Source organism: Capsicum annuum, chromosome 8 (genome assembly GCF_002878395.1).
Source record: "Capsicum annuum cultivar UCD-10X-F1 chromosome 8, UCD10Xv1.1, whole genome shotgun sequence".
Lineage (NCBI taxonomy): Eukaryota > Viridiplantae > Streptophyta > Magnoliopsida > Solanales > Solanaceae > Capsicum > Capsicum annuum.
In genome coordinates, this window is record NC_061118.1 from 149,426,166 (window position 1) to 149,440,891 (window position 14,726).

Sequence of the window (14,726 nt, forward strand, 5' to 3'; positions counted from 1 at the left end):
GAAATAGGGCCTATACTTATAGACCTATAGATGACGTCTTTTCATATATTGAACCAATGGTTAGTAGACGCATGTGGGAATAGAAAACGTTTGGTTTGCGTATACCAGCGATTTTTCTTGAGAACAGATGTATTTGCAGCTTTTAATTAATTGGGAACAGGAAATAATGATTCAATGTATCTATTAGAAAGATATGACAGTATAAATACCTACATAGCGTATTTGATAATTAATCATATAAAAAATATGTATTATTTAATAGACCACATTAAATATATACCATAGAATATATTTAGTCTATCGTAGACAAAGATTTAAGTTTATAACAACTAAACGTTAAATTCTACTGAAATGCATAATTATACACCAAAATGGCAGCTTTACAACTGAAGCAAAATAAAGCCTATCTATGATTTGTTGGCTATGCTACACGTGGTTCTTTTGTGCCCAAATTTCTTGCATATTGAACACCTATTCCTCCTTTTGGACTTGAACGTCTCACTGACGCCCTTAGTACATTTGACTTTCTTCTTTTCGAGTTTGGGATCGTAGGGGGGTGGAGAAATTTTAGTGTCTAGCAATTCCTGTGGCACATTCCATTCGGCCTCTGGAAGGACAACATTAATTGCTTCCGAGTATGTGAGGAGGTAAATTGCAGCTTTATAAATTAGCGAAGAGTACTCGTAGATGGAGTTTCCATAACCTACGCCATTGCCATACTTTACTCGCAATTCTGCCATCGCATGTTCTCATGGCATTTTCACCAAGTCAAATTTCCAACAAGAACAACTCCTCTCCAAGAGATTGACCTTGGCACTAACACTATTGCCGAACACCATGTACTGGTCGAGAATCCCGTTTGGATTAGTCACATACAAGGAATTGCTCGCATTCTTGTTATCCCTTAGGATTTTTTCTGCACAAGGCACAAATATGTTCTTTTTACCATCAACATAGGCATACCGCTCCCTAAACTTTTCACCAAATATTTTAGCAATTGAATTGAATATGTACGATACGGGGTACTCCCGTTCATCCATCACAACCGAGTTGACCGACTGGCGATGTTTGTGATCATAACATCGTACCTATTGCCCAAGAAGTGTGCTCTACTCTATTTTTCAAAACCAAGCACATTTTCAAGGACATGTGTTGCCTCGGGGCAATTATACTTCAATTCCTCAAAATTCTCGCTAAACTCATCAAGGGAATACGCCTTTGCCGCGACGTAGAATAGATAAAGATGTTCTCCATAGTGTTGATTTACACAGAGATTTTCAGTGAGGTACCTCATACAAAGTCCATGATGTGCACGACTGTATACACGGGAGAAGGCATTAGCGATGCTAATATGCCTGTCGGAGATGACACATAGATCTGGTTCATCTTCTACGATAGACTTCAACTTCTGGAAGAAGTAGGTCCAACAAGCATCGTTCTCTTTATCGATGACACAAAAAGCAATTGGAAAGATATGATTTTCAGTGTCTTGTGCAACTGCACTCAGCAACAAGCCCCCATACTTTCCATACAAATGTGCCATCGACGGCAATTACTTTTCTCATGTGGGCATATCCCTGTATGCAAGCTCCGAATGCTAAGAAGTAGTAAATGAATGATCCATCAATCTGATTTACCATGATAAAGTAGGAAGACCCTGGATTCAACAACTCCACCATGTGGAAAAAAATAGGCAAACAAGCATATTCGTGCTCCGATGTCCCGCGAATCATGTTCTTTGTAATTACACTTCCTTTCCAACACATCCAGTAGCTTGCGTGGTAATGCAACTCCTTGAATACAATCCTTTGAATTACACTTATGCTTGGATCCTTTCCATCCCAAAAATGATTTACACATAGTGAAGCAATCAATTCGGATGACATTTTCTTATGCTTGTGGCTATCATGTTCAACACCGCACGTGTGCACCCCGACATACTTGTATATGTGAAATCTGTTCGAGGTTTCATACTTCATTGCTCGCAACAACCGGCCACAACCAGGAGATAGATATTTCGCCTTCAACAATTTGGTGCAGCTCTTTTCCATACGATAATCAAAAGACTACCTCACCGCTGCTCCATCTAGTAGTATTTTCAGCTATTTCTTGTCGACAAATGTTTGATCACGATAGTAATTGGTTCTGTCGGAGAAGGAATGTACTAGTAAAGATCCCGTTCTACAGTCTTTTTCCACATCTTGTGAGTCCGATGAAACATCTTCCATATGCACATAGTCATCTTCCATATTAATGGGATGATCGACATCACTCTCGTAATCATTCAAATCATCGTCGACTGTCCAGCACCGAGGTGGGGACGGTGATGAATTCATCGGTCCTTCAAAGGACCTGTCAACTACATTTATCCTTAAAATAGGCCTAAAGCTATCTGCATCAGCATCCATCATGTAGAGGGACACACGTGCATCATTATTTATGAACGTAGAATTCATCTTTTTCCTCAAATGCATTAGATAACTAATCAGCACGTTGCTCGACGCGCAATCTAGATCTCCGCTCTGCTTTACGCTTGCAATCAATTCATCGTATGAACTGTTGTGGCGAACAACAATGGGCAGTGTCACCTTGATAAAAGATCTCCATTTCTAACCTCTGGGAGTATTCAACCATTCTCCCATGAAATCACCTGCAACCAGAACAAATTCTGCAACAGACATCCTAGAATTAACCTTTGGTCGATGGTAGATTAAGCTTAGGGTTTATGTCGGGATGTATGCACGGTCGATGAATTACGATGACGGGTCGATGACTGCGCAGATATCCGTACAGAAACTTGAAATTGTAAATATTGCTTCTAATCAACGGTCGTTGGGTTTATGGAATAGAGAAATAAACTTGGAGTCGCCTAAGTTATTGTAATGTACTTCTAAAGAGTTTTTAACTGATGTGACTGATTTAAAGCTTTTTTACAATGGAGAAAAGTGTGTTTGAGAAGATAACAAACTAATGGGGTAAAATGGATGCAATGGACGAGCTTATGAGGTTTGTGGACTGATTTAGAGTTGATCACCAGAAAATAACGCCGAAAAGGACGCCGAAATCAGAGCTTTTTTTGGAGGGAAAGAACCACCTTCTATTTTTAGCTTTTGGATTTTTTTTTATATTTTTGGAAACCTAGATATTTTATAATGGTGGATGATGGAGTGGGTTGAAGTGTATTATTAAAAACTTGGGGATGAATTTGTTAAGTTAGAAATATTGGGTTAAATTGTAGTATTAAAAAGCTTGTGGGTGAATTTGTTGAGTTGGATAAATTTGTGGTGATGTGGATTAAATAGGGTATTCAACAAATTTTTCATAACTTTTTAATAAACCACAAAATAGTTTTCAAAAGAGCCTTTTTGGCATCCCCAAAAACTCAACACACTACAAGACTTTAAATGAGCACTTAATCAAGTTCATTGTATGAGTTGTGTTCAATGGACGACTTTTGCTATGAAGAAGACAAAGATAAATGTTTGCAAAAACTAGATTTTGTTGTATGTAGATGATTCTTTTATACGAGACAACAAAACCTAGGCTTCTTTCCTATTGGTCGAGGTTCAGCTCCTCTACTGCCGCGCTACCAACTTTCTGCTTGAAGGTACAACTTCTAGCTCTGGTCAAGCAAGTCATATTCAGAGAACATCCTCACTATGGGACCGGGTCCCATAGATACACAACAAACTATTGATCAAGTCCCTTGTGGAAAAGTTTGTGGATCATCAAAACTTCAAGGGTGTGACGTGGAATTTGCTGATGTTTGAAATGTTGACCTCCATGTTAGATATGGCACTATATGTAACAGCTTTCTTCTATTGTTTGCTGTTTAGTCATGGTTTAATAATCCTATTTCTCCTAAATCTTCCAATTTTCAAGTTTGACAGATATATTAAATTTTGCAATTATTTCTTTTTTCATTTATTTAAAATGAGTGACAAGAAAGTAATGAAATATCCCTGAGGATTCGTTTTTTGCTTTTCGTACGTCAAGCATGCTGAACTTTGATATATTTGTACAGTTGGTGCTCAATCAGGTTATGCGCAAGCTGATTCTGGTTATGATGCGCTACTCCTCACATTATTCCCAGCCTGCAGCATATGCATTGGTGGCTGTTCAACCTATTGATGCAACTGTATTCAAGTAGCATATGAAGTAATGGGATTAAAATCTTTTGTCCATTCTTTTCTGGTCAATTTTCAATTGAAAATGCCCTTCCCTGTCTTGATTGCTTCTCAAAAGCTGTCATGGGAGCCTAGCTATGTTGCTGAAGGCTCTTGTTATTTTGCTATTTCCTTGAAGGATGTGTCATCTGTCAATCGCCTATCACTGAAGTTCTTCCGGAAGTGCTATCTTATGGATCAGGGAAACATGATTTGTGTTTTTAATGAAAACCTACTATAACCCAGGGAGAACCACACCCCAAAACCTAGATATTAAAGTGGGAGAACCCAAAAACTTTATATAAGCCCCACATCAGGTCCCATGTAACCGTAGTGGACATTTTGCAGTAGGATCATAACTAACGACACATGTTTCAGTCATCCTCGACGGCTCCACTCTAGGTAGTTTCACTTGAGAGTGAAGCTCTTTCTCAGGTAGCCCTTTTGAGTCAGGTATCTAGGTTCCTCGACGAGTTATAACCCGGGAGAACCACACCTCAAAAGCTAGCTATTAAATGAAGGTGGGAGAGTCCAAGGTTACACAAGCCCAACATCAGTTCCCTATGTAACCGACATGGGACTTTTTTCAATAGGATCATAACAAAATCAGTAGCAGTATAGCAGAATCCAGATTTTCTTGAATAAAGCATACTAGAATCCAAATATTATCTAAAGCGCTGGAAAAAATTAACAGCTACTACTAAATTATGTCTGTCGAATCTATATTTGATAACTGGTCAACTACACCATCAAAAACTAAAACACAACAACCAATTCAAGGAGAAAAAACATCAAAAGATATGTCCGGCAGAGTCCAAAGCAAGCATCTCAAGTCCACGATATATCTTCTCTGGTCAGAAGATCCACGTATGATATATCCTCTCTTTGCAGCAGATCTCTGTAGGATATTTTCTGGGGTTGCTGCAACACTTGATGCTGATAACTTGGTAAGTTAATCTTCTGCGAAGAGTTCTCAGAATGATACGTTCCTGCTTGGCTGCATGGCCACTGCTTCACCGTTTCTCCTGATGACAATAAACTGGGCTGAGTACCGCGGAACTCCTTTTCATATATCTCATTATCCATTGTGGAGCTATCATCATCCATAAGCAGTTTCATGTAAGAGAAGTTCGATGACACAGACTCTGGATTTGTCTTCGTGTTCTGATGGTTTCCGACTTGACTGCAAGGCGGTTGTGGCACCTGCACCCTTTGGTCTCCTGCTGATAAGCCTTGAGTACTAAGCAACTCTTTTCCATACAGTAATTCTTCATCAGTCAATTTTTCATCATCCGTTATCAATTTCATCACAGAGAAATTAAGCGGCGCAGGTACTGATGTTCTCGGCTTGCACTGATCATAGTAAGGGCTGAATCTTGATGGGCCAATATTCTTTGATGGATGAACCATGATACTTCGCTCATGAAGGCTTGGCCATGCACGCATTCCCTTCATACTATTACCAAGAAAATAGTTAGATCTCACTTGGTTCAAACCTTGGGAGTGCAATTTTTTGCCACTAAAATTATCATTGCAGCTTTTTCCCAAAAGTTTGGCCACTTCTGATCTGGAGTTCATCTCACAGATAGTGATACCTTTATTTCTTCTTTGTGCATAAATATCTGCAAAATCCACTCTCTTGTTTTTCTCTTGATAAATCTCTTTACCTTTTCTCTTAGCATTATTGCTGCTCCCAGAAGTATTATTTAGAGGAAATTGCAAAGAGTTCTTTTGTGCTTCTCCTCCCGCGTCATTGGCAAAATCCAATTGACTGGTAACATAATCAGTGTTCCCATCGTTAACCTAGCAGCAGAAAGAAAGAACTATCAAATTTCTTATACATGTTTATATTATAGTAAAGTACCAAGGGCTCGTTAAGGGATAACTAATCCCTTGATTACTTTTAGGATGAGTTTATCCATGTTTGGTTGGGATAAAATGCATGGGATAACTAATTCCGGAATTGTGGTGTTATTGTTATCTCAACCTTGAGGGTGTAATAACTAATTTTGGAATAGCTAATCCCGGGATAATCATATAACAGTAATAATATTTTAGCTCTAACCAAGAATTCTTCAAAAGAAACTATAGGTGAATGTGATGAGTTAAGGCCTTGGACTTAAGCCGCAAAGAATTTTTTATTTTAAATGTATTAAAATTTTAAAATAAATTGTATAAGATTAAAAAAAGTTGTAAAAAGATTTATTAACTATCTACACATAAACCAAATTCTTGATTATACAATAACATATATAAGATGTTATATAGCGCGTGTTTGGAATGAAGGAAAATATTTTTCAGAAAATATTTTTCAGAAAATATTTTTCAATTTTCTCATGTTTAGTTGGCTTAAATGTATTGAAAAATGTTTTTCAAATCAACTTATTTTCCTCCAATTTAAAGGAAAAATGACTTCTCTTCAAAAATTATGAAAAAATATTTTTCAAAACTCTCTTTCAACCTCATACATCAACTTTCCACACTAATCCAAGTCTCGGATAAAGATTCCCAACACTAACCCGGGATTCGACTCCTGACGACCCTAACTCTTGATTCTCGACTCGAGAGTCGGGGTCGGGTCTTGGGACGGGAGTCGCGGTAGGGTCCTGGGTCCAGGTACCGATTGGGAGTCCATATCAGGTCTCGAGTTTGGGAATCGAGGTTGGTTCTTGGGTCAGGTGTCGAGGTTAGGAGTTAGGGTCGGGTGTAGTGGTCGGGTCTTAAGTGTTGGGTTCGGGAGTAAGGTCAAGTCTCGGGATGAGGGTTAGGATCATGTATCAGATCGAATTTTGAGGTTGGGACTCGGGTGGGATAGTGGTGTCAGGTCTTGGGTTGGGTATCGAGGTCAAGTTTTTGGTATGGAATCGGGGTTAATTCTCGAATCAGGTGTCGAATTAGGTGTCGAGGTTGGGTTTTGGGTTGGATAACAGTGTTTGATCCCGATTTGGCTGTCAAGGCCAGTTACTGGATCTAGACTCTGGGTCGTGTCTCGAGTTGGGTCTTGGTTTGGGTGTTAGAATTGGGTCTCGATAGGGTGTCAGGGTCGGGGTTGGGTTCTGGGTTCGGTGTTGGGGTCGGGTTTTGAGGTTGATTCTCGGGGTCGATTCTTAGGTGTCGGGGTCATTTCCTGATTTAGTTGTCAGGTTCGATTACCGGGTCTAGAGTCTTGGTTAGGTCTCGGGTCGGGTGTCGAAATTGCATCCCGATTTAGGTGTCGTGATCGAGTCTTGGATCAGTCATTGGGATTGATTTTTAGGTCAGAAACTATTTTCCTAAAAATTATTTTTTACTCTCTAGCCAAACACTAAAAGATATTTTCTCGAAAATAATTTTTCATTCACAAACCAAACAATAGAAAATATTTTCTGCAAAACGTTTTTCACTCGGCAACCAAACATGAGAAAATAAGTAAGAAAACAACTTGTTTCAGTAAAACATTACCTAGAAAAACATTTTCCTTCGCACCAAATACAACCATAGTCTGAAAGAAAATCCTTTGAAGCTTACACAAGAAACAATGTAAGGTGTAAATTAAGTTCTTTGTTTTTGTTCCCACCTGGTTGGCCGTGGAAGGGCCCATCTAAGGGGGAATTATTTCATACCAAGAGTTTTTCCATACCCAAAGTTTAAATTCAAAAACTTTAATTAAGAGTGCCAGGACTCTATCCATTCCATCACAATCTTCGGTGTTCATGTGAAGTAAGTAGAGTGTATGTCACTTACAAGAGCAAGCTGATTCCAATTTGTCTCTTCTTGTGTTTGAGGCTTCCAGGTTTTGCGCTTGTCCACTTTATTATCACTTATAACTTTAGCATTTCCAGCATCTCCACCTATATGTATGTACATAAGCAATTATAAGGTCAAAATATACATAATTGATTCATAGTAAATAAAATGAAAGACAAAAAGCAATCTCATTTACCTGTGGATAGTCTAGTTTTCAACTTTGAGCTGTTGGAACAGTCCTTGGTTCTTTCTTCCTTAGAAGTTTTTGCCACCGTATTTTCCAAGAGTTTGTTGGGTTCTGTACGTTGAGTTTTTGAACCCGTTTGACCTGTTTCTTTCATTGAAATCTCCTGCTAAATATACCAATATGTTAGTTAATTGATCGAATCACATCAACATTTTGTTCTCCTATATATTTCTTTTGTGTTATCTAATTTATCGATGTTCAGTGTTTTCTAATAATATCCACATGATGTCTAATTATCAAGTTTATCCGAGATGAGTATGAAGATAACATAGAGTAGCTCTCTTGTTGGGGCCAATGAACAGCCCATGGTGTCTATGCCTTACTGTTTTTGCCTATTTATGGGGGCGTTTTCTTCTTTGCCCCGAGTTTGGAGGAACACAACAAAAGGAGAAACTTGGGGGCAGGGTGGAAAATTGACTCTTTGAACCGAAGTTGTGTGGGTCAAGATGAGTTGAGTCAATAGATAGACCAATGTGATCCAAACGTAACAAAAATTTACTTGGGTTAAGTCAAGATAAGCTACATGATGGGTCATAACCCAAATGCCCGAATTTTCTCGATTATTATCATATCCTTTTAGAGGGATTAATAATTTCTGCAAACCAATATCTACAAACAAGTCATCATAAATATTATATATTATCAAGGCTAGGTCTGAGTTCCAATCCTGATTCGGGGTCGGACTGAGGTTCAAATTATGTGTTGAGGGTGAGTTGGGTCCCAAGGGGGTAAGGGTTGAGTCCCAAGTTTGGGTTAGGGTTGAGTATGGGTGAGGCCTCAAGTCGAGGGTGAGGTTCTTAGGCCAAGGTTCAAGGTCGATTTTAGATCCGAAGATCATGGTCAAAGTTTGGATCTTGAGTGAAGGTCAAGCTGAAGTTCGAATTTTTGTCAAGGTAGAGTTGGGATGGGGTCCGTGTATTGGTTGGCTATTGGGTTATGAGGATTGAGTCGAGTCTTGGGTCTTAGGATGAGGTCAGGGTCAAGATCAGGATCATGTTCCAATCAAGGTCAGGGTTAGGGTTTGGTTAAGTTAGGGTTAGGGTCTAGTTAGGTCAGGGCTAGGGTTGGGTTGGATTGGGTTGAAGGTTGTTTTTAAAGTTAGGGTATAACTAAGAGTTGAGTCTTAGGTCAGGGTCGTATAGGAGGTCAAATCTCGAGGCGGGTACCAAGTTTTGGTCAAGTAATGAGACTAGATTTACAGTTTATCTCGAGTTAAGGTCGAGGGTTAGGTCTCTTGTAGAGGTCAGGTATTGAGTCCTTGGTAGAGGTTGAATCTCAAGTTTTGATCTAAATCGAGGTTGTGGTCAAATTTGAATTGGGGTCAAGGGTAAATATACAAATAGATCTCCAAATAAAATAGGGGGGCATGGTGTATAGTCTATTTTTATCCGCATGGTTCATTATATATTGAATAAACATTTTCAATTTGTTGGAGAAATATATTAAAAGAAGTGGGTAGGGGTGGTGCTTATAAATCTTTAGCTAGCTAGTCTTAATGCATCCACTCAATGTCAAAATGTCTCATGCCTTACTTGGTTGGATCGATACAGTCAATAATTTCGGACATGTAAGAATTTTGACGATATTTCCTATGTACTTAGTTTGGAGCGAAATAATAGGATATGCCAAAAAAATCTTCACATTTAAAATTGAGACGAGTAAGAAAGGCTTAGACTTTTGACAGGTCAGAAATGAGACAAACTAGACTCAATCAAAGTCTCAACATGATCATAAATCAACTTGGTAGAGTAACAAATATAAACTTTAGATGTTGCGTTTTCTAAATCTAAAGTACAATCTAGTCGTCTAGGGCCTAAATCAGAAAAAAAATTTCTCCATTTCATGTAAAAATTTTATCGCTCCGCATGGTTGATTTTTAATATTCTATAAGAGTGAGAATTGGAGATTCATTTTAGTTTGTGAGTTGTAAGAGATCTGAAATGTGAATCGATACAACATTTAAGGAGAAATCAAAGAGAAACCTGTTGAGTAGAGGAAGCAACGCTAGCAATTGTTTTTTCAATACTCTTTAGGTTTCTCTTCTGAACATAAGTAGTTGTTTCCTTTTCCATTAATTGTTTGTCAGAAATTACCACTGATTAAAAACGTGATACTTCTTCTGGTGCTTATATTTCTTTCTTTCAGCTTACCTTTTGTTTATATAAATAAAGGATTCTAACTTTTACTTTCCAGCTAAGCAATGGAAATTCGTCTAAGTCAAGATATTAAAAAATTAATTACAATTAAATAACAACTGACAACAATTCGTAAATAATGGTGTAACTAACCGATATGAATGGGAGAAATTAAAAATTTACTTTTCATTAATTCGCATAAGTCTTACACAGCCCAACTGAAAGACAGGCGAATTTAGGTCAAAAGGCGAATTATTATTTTTTGAGTGAATTGTCATATTGTATATTTATCATTTCTCAAAAAATACTGAGAAAACTAGAAACATTAATAATGTGATGGATTTTTTCACTATCACTATAATTTATTAGTTGTAAAAGATCATTTACCATCTTAATTAAGGGTATCAAGTTACATGTATTCTCAAGTTTATGTTAATAGAACTTCTTTTATTAGCATCCATTTATAAATAATTATACTCTAGCTTGATCATTACTTAAATTTATGCTTTAAGTATTAGATAAAAGTGAGAAAAAAATATACTCAACTAGTTAATTAGAAGCCATCGTTTACCCTTCTTAAAAGAATAATAATACTAGTACAATTAAACCTACTTTTGGTGATAATATTTGTCTAAAAATTTAATAACTGTTATACTGAGTTGTTGTATATATATACACTTAGTATTTGATATTTAGATCTCATTTAAATGTTATAAATAAAGTATGCAAAATTGGTTAGACCGTGAACTTTCTCTTTATAGTGACAATATTTGTCTAAAGATTTAATAATTATTATAGTGAGTTATTATTATATTTGTATACTAGCATTTGATGTTTAAATCTCATTTAATTCTTATAAATAAAATATACCAAATTAAAAAGAATATGACTTTATTTTTATTTTAACATCGGTATTGATCTTTCATATAAAGCTTGACATGAAAAATTTGTATTTCGAAGAAAGAAGACTAGTTATAGGCTTATAGCCTTTCCTCGAAAAAATATAACCATACTAATAAGCCATTTAAATATGATTTCTTTTTAGATATTCGTACTTAAAGTATATTACGTACATAATATTAATGATGATTAAATTTATGTTAATATTTTACTTATATATATAATATATTTTTTAGAAATATATTATATAATATTTGAGTATGACTATAATAGAGGAAAAATTTACAAAAAGTATACTGCTTTAATCAATGTTGTTACTGCTATAGGTAAAATATTGTTATAGAGAAGTAAATTCGATTCTGGAGAAAATTAGGCAGTTATATTAAAAAGAGAAATAAATATAACATGAAAAATCAATTCTAAAAAAAAAAATCAGAGTATGATAGTGAAATATCATTATAACAAGAGGTCACATTATAAAGATTTACTGCTTATAATAAGTTTTCATTAGTTTGATAAACTAATTAAAATAATAGTTTACCCCACAAAAGCATAAGTTATTAGGGATGTCAATAAGGCGGGGCGAGTTGAACTTAACCCGCAAAAATTTCAATATGTCCCGCTTCGTCCCTCATAGTGTTTTTGTATAATCTCAATCCACCCCGCATAAAGTCTCTTCGTCCCACCCTGCTTAAATAATTTTTTTGTCTTTTTAATACTTTGCTAATACATATTTATAAATTTAAAAATTACATAATTTAAATACTACGTTTCACTATTATCGCAGTGGTGGTAATAGTTTATAGCAGTGGTGGTGGTGGTGACAGTGAATATAATTATAATGATAGAGGTGGTAGGTGTGGTAATGGTTGACAACAGTGGTGGTTGGTGGTTCATGATGATAATGGTAGTTGACAATGGTGATAGAGGTTGTGTTGGCAGAGGTGATAAGTGGTGATGACTGGGTGATTGTGGATAGAGCGACGGTGGATACAATCGCAGAGGTGATAAGTGGTGGTGACTGGGTGATTGTGGTTAGAGATAGTGAATAATATCCATATAAGAATACCTCTTAATAGTATAAAGACTTTGCTCTAGATATTTGTGGTAAAGATATATTCAGACCAATTAAGTGCTTAAATGTTAATAAGAATAGACGTACTTAATGGCCATAAGTGCAAACAAATGAGGCCTAAATCACATTCGCTTTAAGTTCTTGTTGTGGCACATAAAGAGACCCATGGTGTGATGACGTGGATAAATTAATTAAAATTGTTTATTTTTCTTTAATTTTTACCTTTAAAATGGATTGGTCTTTAACTTTTGTTATTTAACAATTGAATTTATGTCTAGTGAAACATAAATTCTTTAGAAACTAACGCCATGTTAGGTCAAAACTTATGAACTATTATTATACGAAAATGTAAAGTTATGCCCAGTAAAATATATTTTTGTTATGAGAAATAAATATTAAAGACTAACACAAAATAAGTAAAAAAGTGCAAATAACCCCTTGTTTATGGTCTTTGCCCATAGTTTGGAGGAACACAACAAAAAGAAAAACTTGTGGCTATTCCTATTGTAATTATTCACATGATGTGGATGACATACATTGAATGTCCAATTAAAAAATGAGGAGCACGCTCCGTAGTTTTGTTTTTGTCGAGTACGATTCTCTATGGAAAAAACGTCTTTCCTTTAATGGAGGTAAATATATAAAAATTATGTAGTGGGGGTGCTTATAAATCACCTAGGTAATAAAACTTAACTCATCCACTCAGTGCCAAATTGTGCCATGCCTTATGTGGTTAGACTAGCCCTACCGATAATTTTTGACACATATGACTCTTGGCGATATGTCCTATGATACTTGGTTAGACTAGTCCAACCAACAATTTTTGACACGTATGACTCTTGGCGATACGTCCTATGATACTTAGTTTGAGGCGAAACAATTGAATACGTGAAAAACAATCCACAATAGAAGTTGAGATGCATAGAATAGGCTTTCTACTAAGAATTAGGGCTCCCTTTGTTGGTGCAACCTTGGACAAGTCAAAAGTGAAACTAACTAAATTCATTTTTTGACTCAGCCAAAGTTCCAACATGAGCATGAATCAACTTGGCGGAGTTATAAATGCAAAATTGAGATGTCGTGCTTTTCTAAATCAAAAAGTGCAATTGCTATAGCTTGTTAAAGACCCAATAGCTTTGGGTCCAATTTAGGAAAAAAGAATAAATTTCTCTTTTTATGAAAAATCCTTTTCGCTCGACTTAATTGGTGTTTTTTATATTTTATAATAGCGTGTGAAATGAGGATTCAAATTTCAATTGTGAATTGTGACAAATCTGAAATGTGAAACGCGTACAACATTAAATAAGAAATGTAAAGAAAAGATACCTGTGGAGCAAAGGAAGGCTCTACATTAGCAACTAGTTGAGTTCTTTGTGTCCTCCTCCTCCGAACATAAACAAATGGATCCCTTACTTGATTTTTTGACATCGACATTATTATCGATTAAAAGATTGATGCTTCTTTTGCTACTTTTGTTTCTTTCCTTTCGGTTAACATACTATGCAAGTCTTATATAAGTAAAAAGATGTTTCTTTTTCTGACTTGACTTTTATTTTTTAGTTAAACAGTGAATTACTTAAATTGAGTTATGAACAAATTGACTACAATTAAATGACAACCGACAAAAATTCATAAATAATAATATTATTAAATCATGTCTGTTGAATCTATCTTTAATTTGATAATTGGTCAACTACACCATCAAAAAATAAACATAACAACCAATTCTAGGAGAAAAAACATCAAAAGAGATGTCTGGCAGAGTCCAACGCAAGCATCTCAAGTCCACGATATATCTTCTCTGGTACGAAGATCCATGTACGATAATAGCAATAAATAATAGAAAATAATGATATAATCCTCTTTTTCCATAAAAAAACAACAACTTATTTCCTTTTTAAATTCAAATGTGCAACATAGCTTAGATAGGTTTCTTTTTCCATAATTTTTTCTAGAAATAATCATGAATAAATAGAAATTCTTCATTTAGCATACTCCTTGATTGTTTCTCAAAATTCTAACTTATCGCGATTAATTATAAATTAAGTAAAAAAGAAAATTTATAAGAAGAATATTTTATAATTTTTTTCAAAATTAGCCTAAATGGAATATTTAGTAATTTTTTCAAAATTAATATCGGATTAAGTAGAACATGTTGTAACTTTTTCTAATTCAAGTGCAATATTCCTCGTTTGAATAAATAAATGTCATTTTTAAATATGTGATTTTACAAAAGCAACCCTTTTTGCAAAGTTAGTCACCCTTATTAAGTTAGTCAAAAAATGATCTTTTGGCGAACCGTTTCTAACGGACGCTCCTAAGTGTCTTAAACCTTCTTAGGGCATTAAGTTAACTTATACTCAGTTTCTCTAATTTCAACGATTTATTTCTGTTTTGAATCTTTGAAATTTCTTTAATTTTTCTTGATATTTTCTATAAACAATCAAGTGGCGATTCTGTAAAAAAAAATTTTCAAA

General features: G+C 35.5%; 1 protein-coding gene across 1 annotated transcript; it reads right to left on the reverse strand.

The window, feature by feature from the left end:
* Nucleotides 1–4,784: 4,784 nt before the first annotated feature.
* On the reverse strand, nt 4,785–13,740 carry LOC107879771. The gene is made up of 4 exons (XM_016726722.2): nt 13,576–13,740; nt 8,089–8,242; nt 7,890–7,996; nt 4,785–5,969 (listed from the first exon to the last, which is right to left on the reverse strand). The coding sequence occupies exons 1-4, from the start codon at nt 13,681–13,683 to the stop codon at nt 4,995–4,997; spliced, it is 1,344 nt and encodes a 447-aa protein (XP_016582208.1). The 5' UTR covers nt 13,684–13,740; the 3' UTR covers nt 4,785–4,994.
* Between the last annotated feature and the right edge of the window lie 986 nt (nt 13,741–14,726).

Excerpts from the sequence above, each read along its gene's own strand:
- LOC107879771 (XM_016726722.2), bottom strand. The coding sequence starts at position 13,683 with ATGTCGATGTCAAAAAATCAAGTAAGGGATCCATTTGTTTATGTTCGG. Across the intron at positions 7,997-8,088 it reads GAAAACTAGACTATCCACAG|GTGGAGATGCTGGAAATGCT; the intron begins GTAAATGAGATT and ends ACATACATATAG. Across the intron at positions 5,970-7,889 it reads ATTGGAATCAGCTTGCTCTT|GTTAACGATGGGAACACTGA; the intron begins GTAAGTGACATA and ends TTCTGCTGCTAG.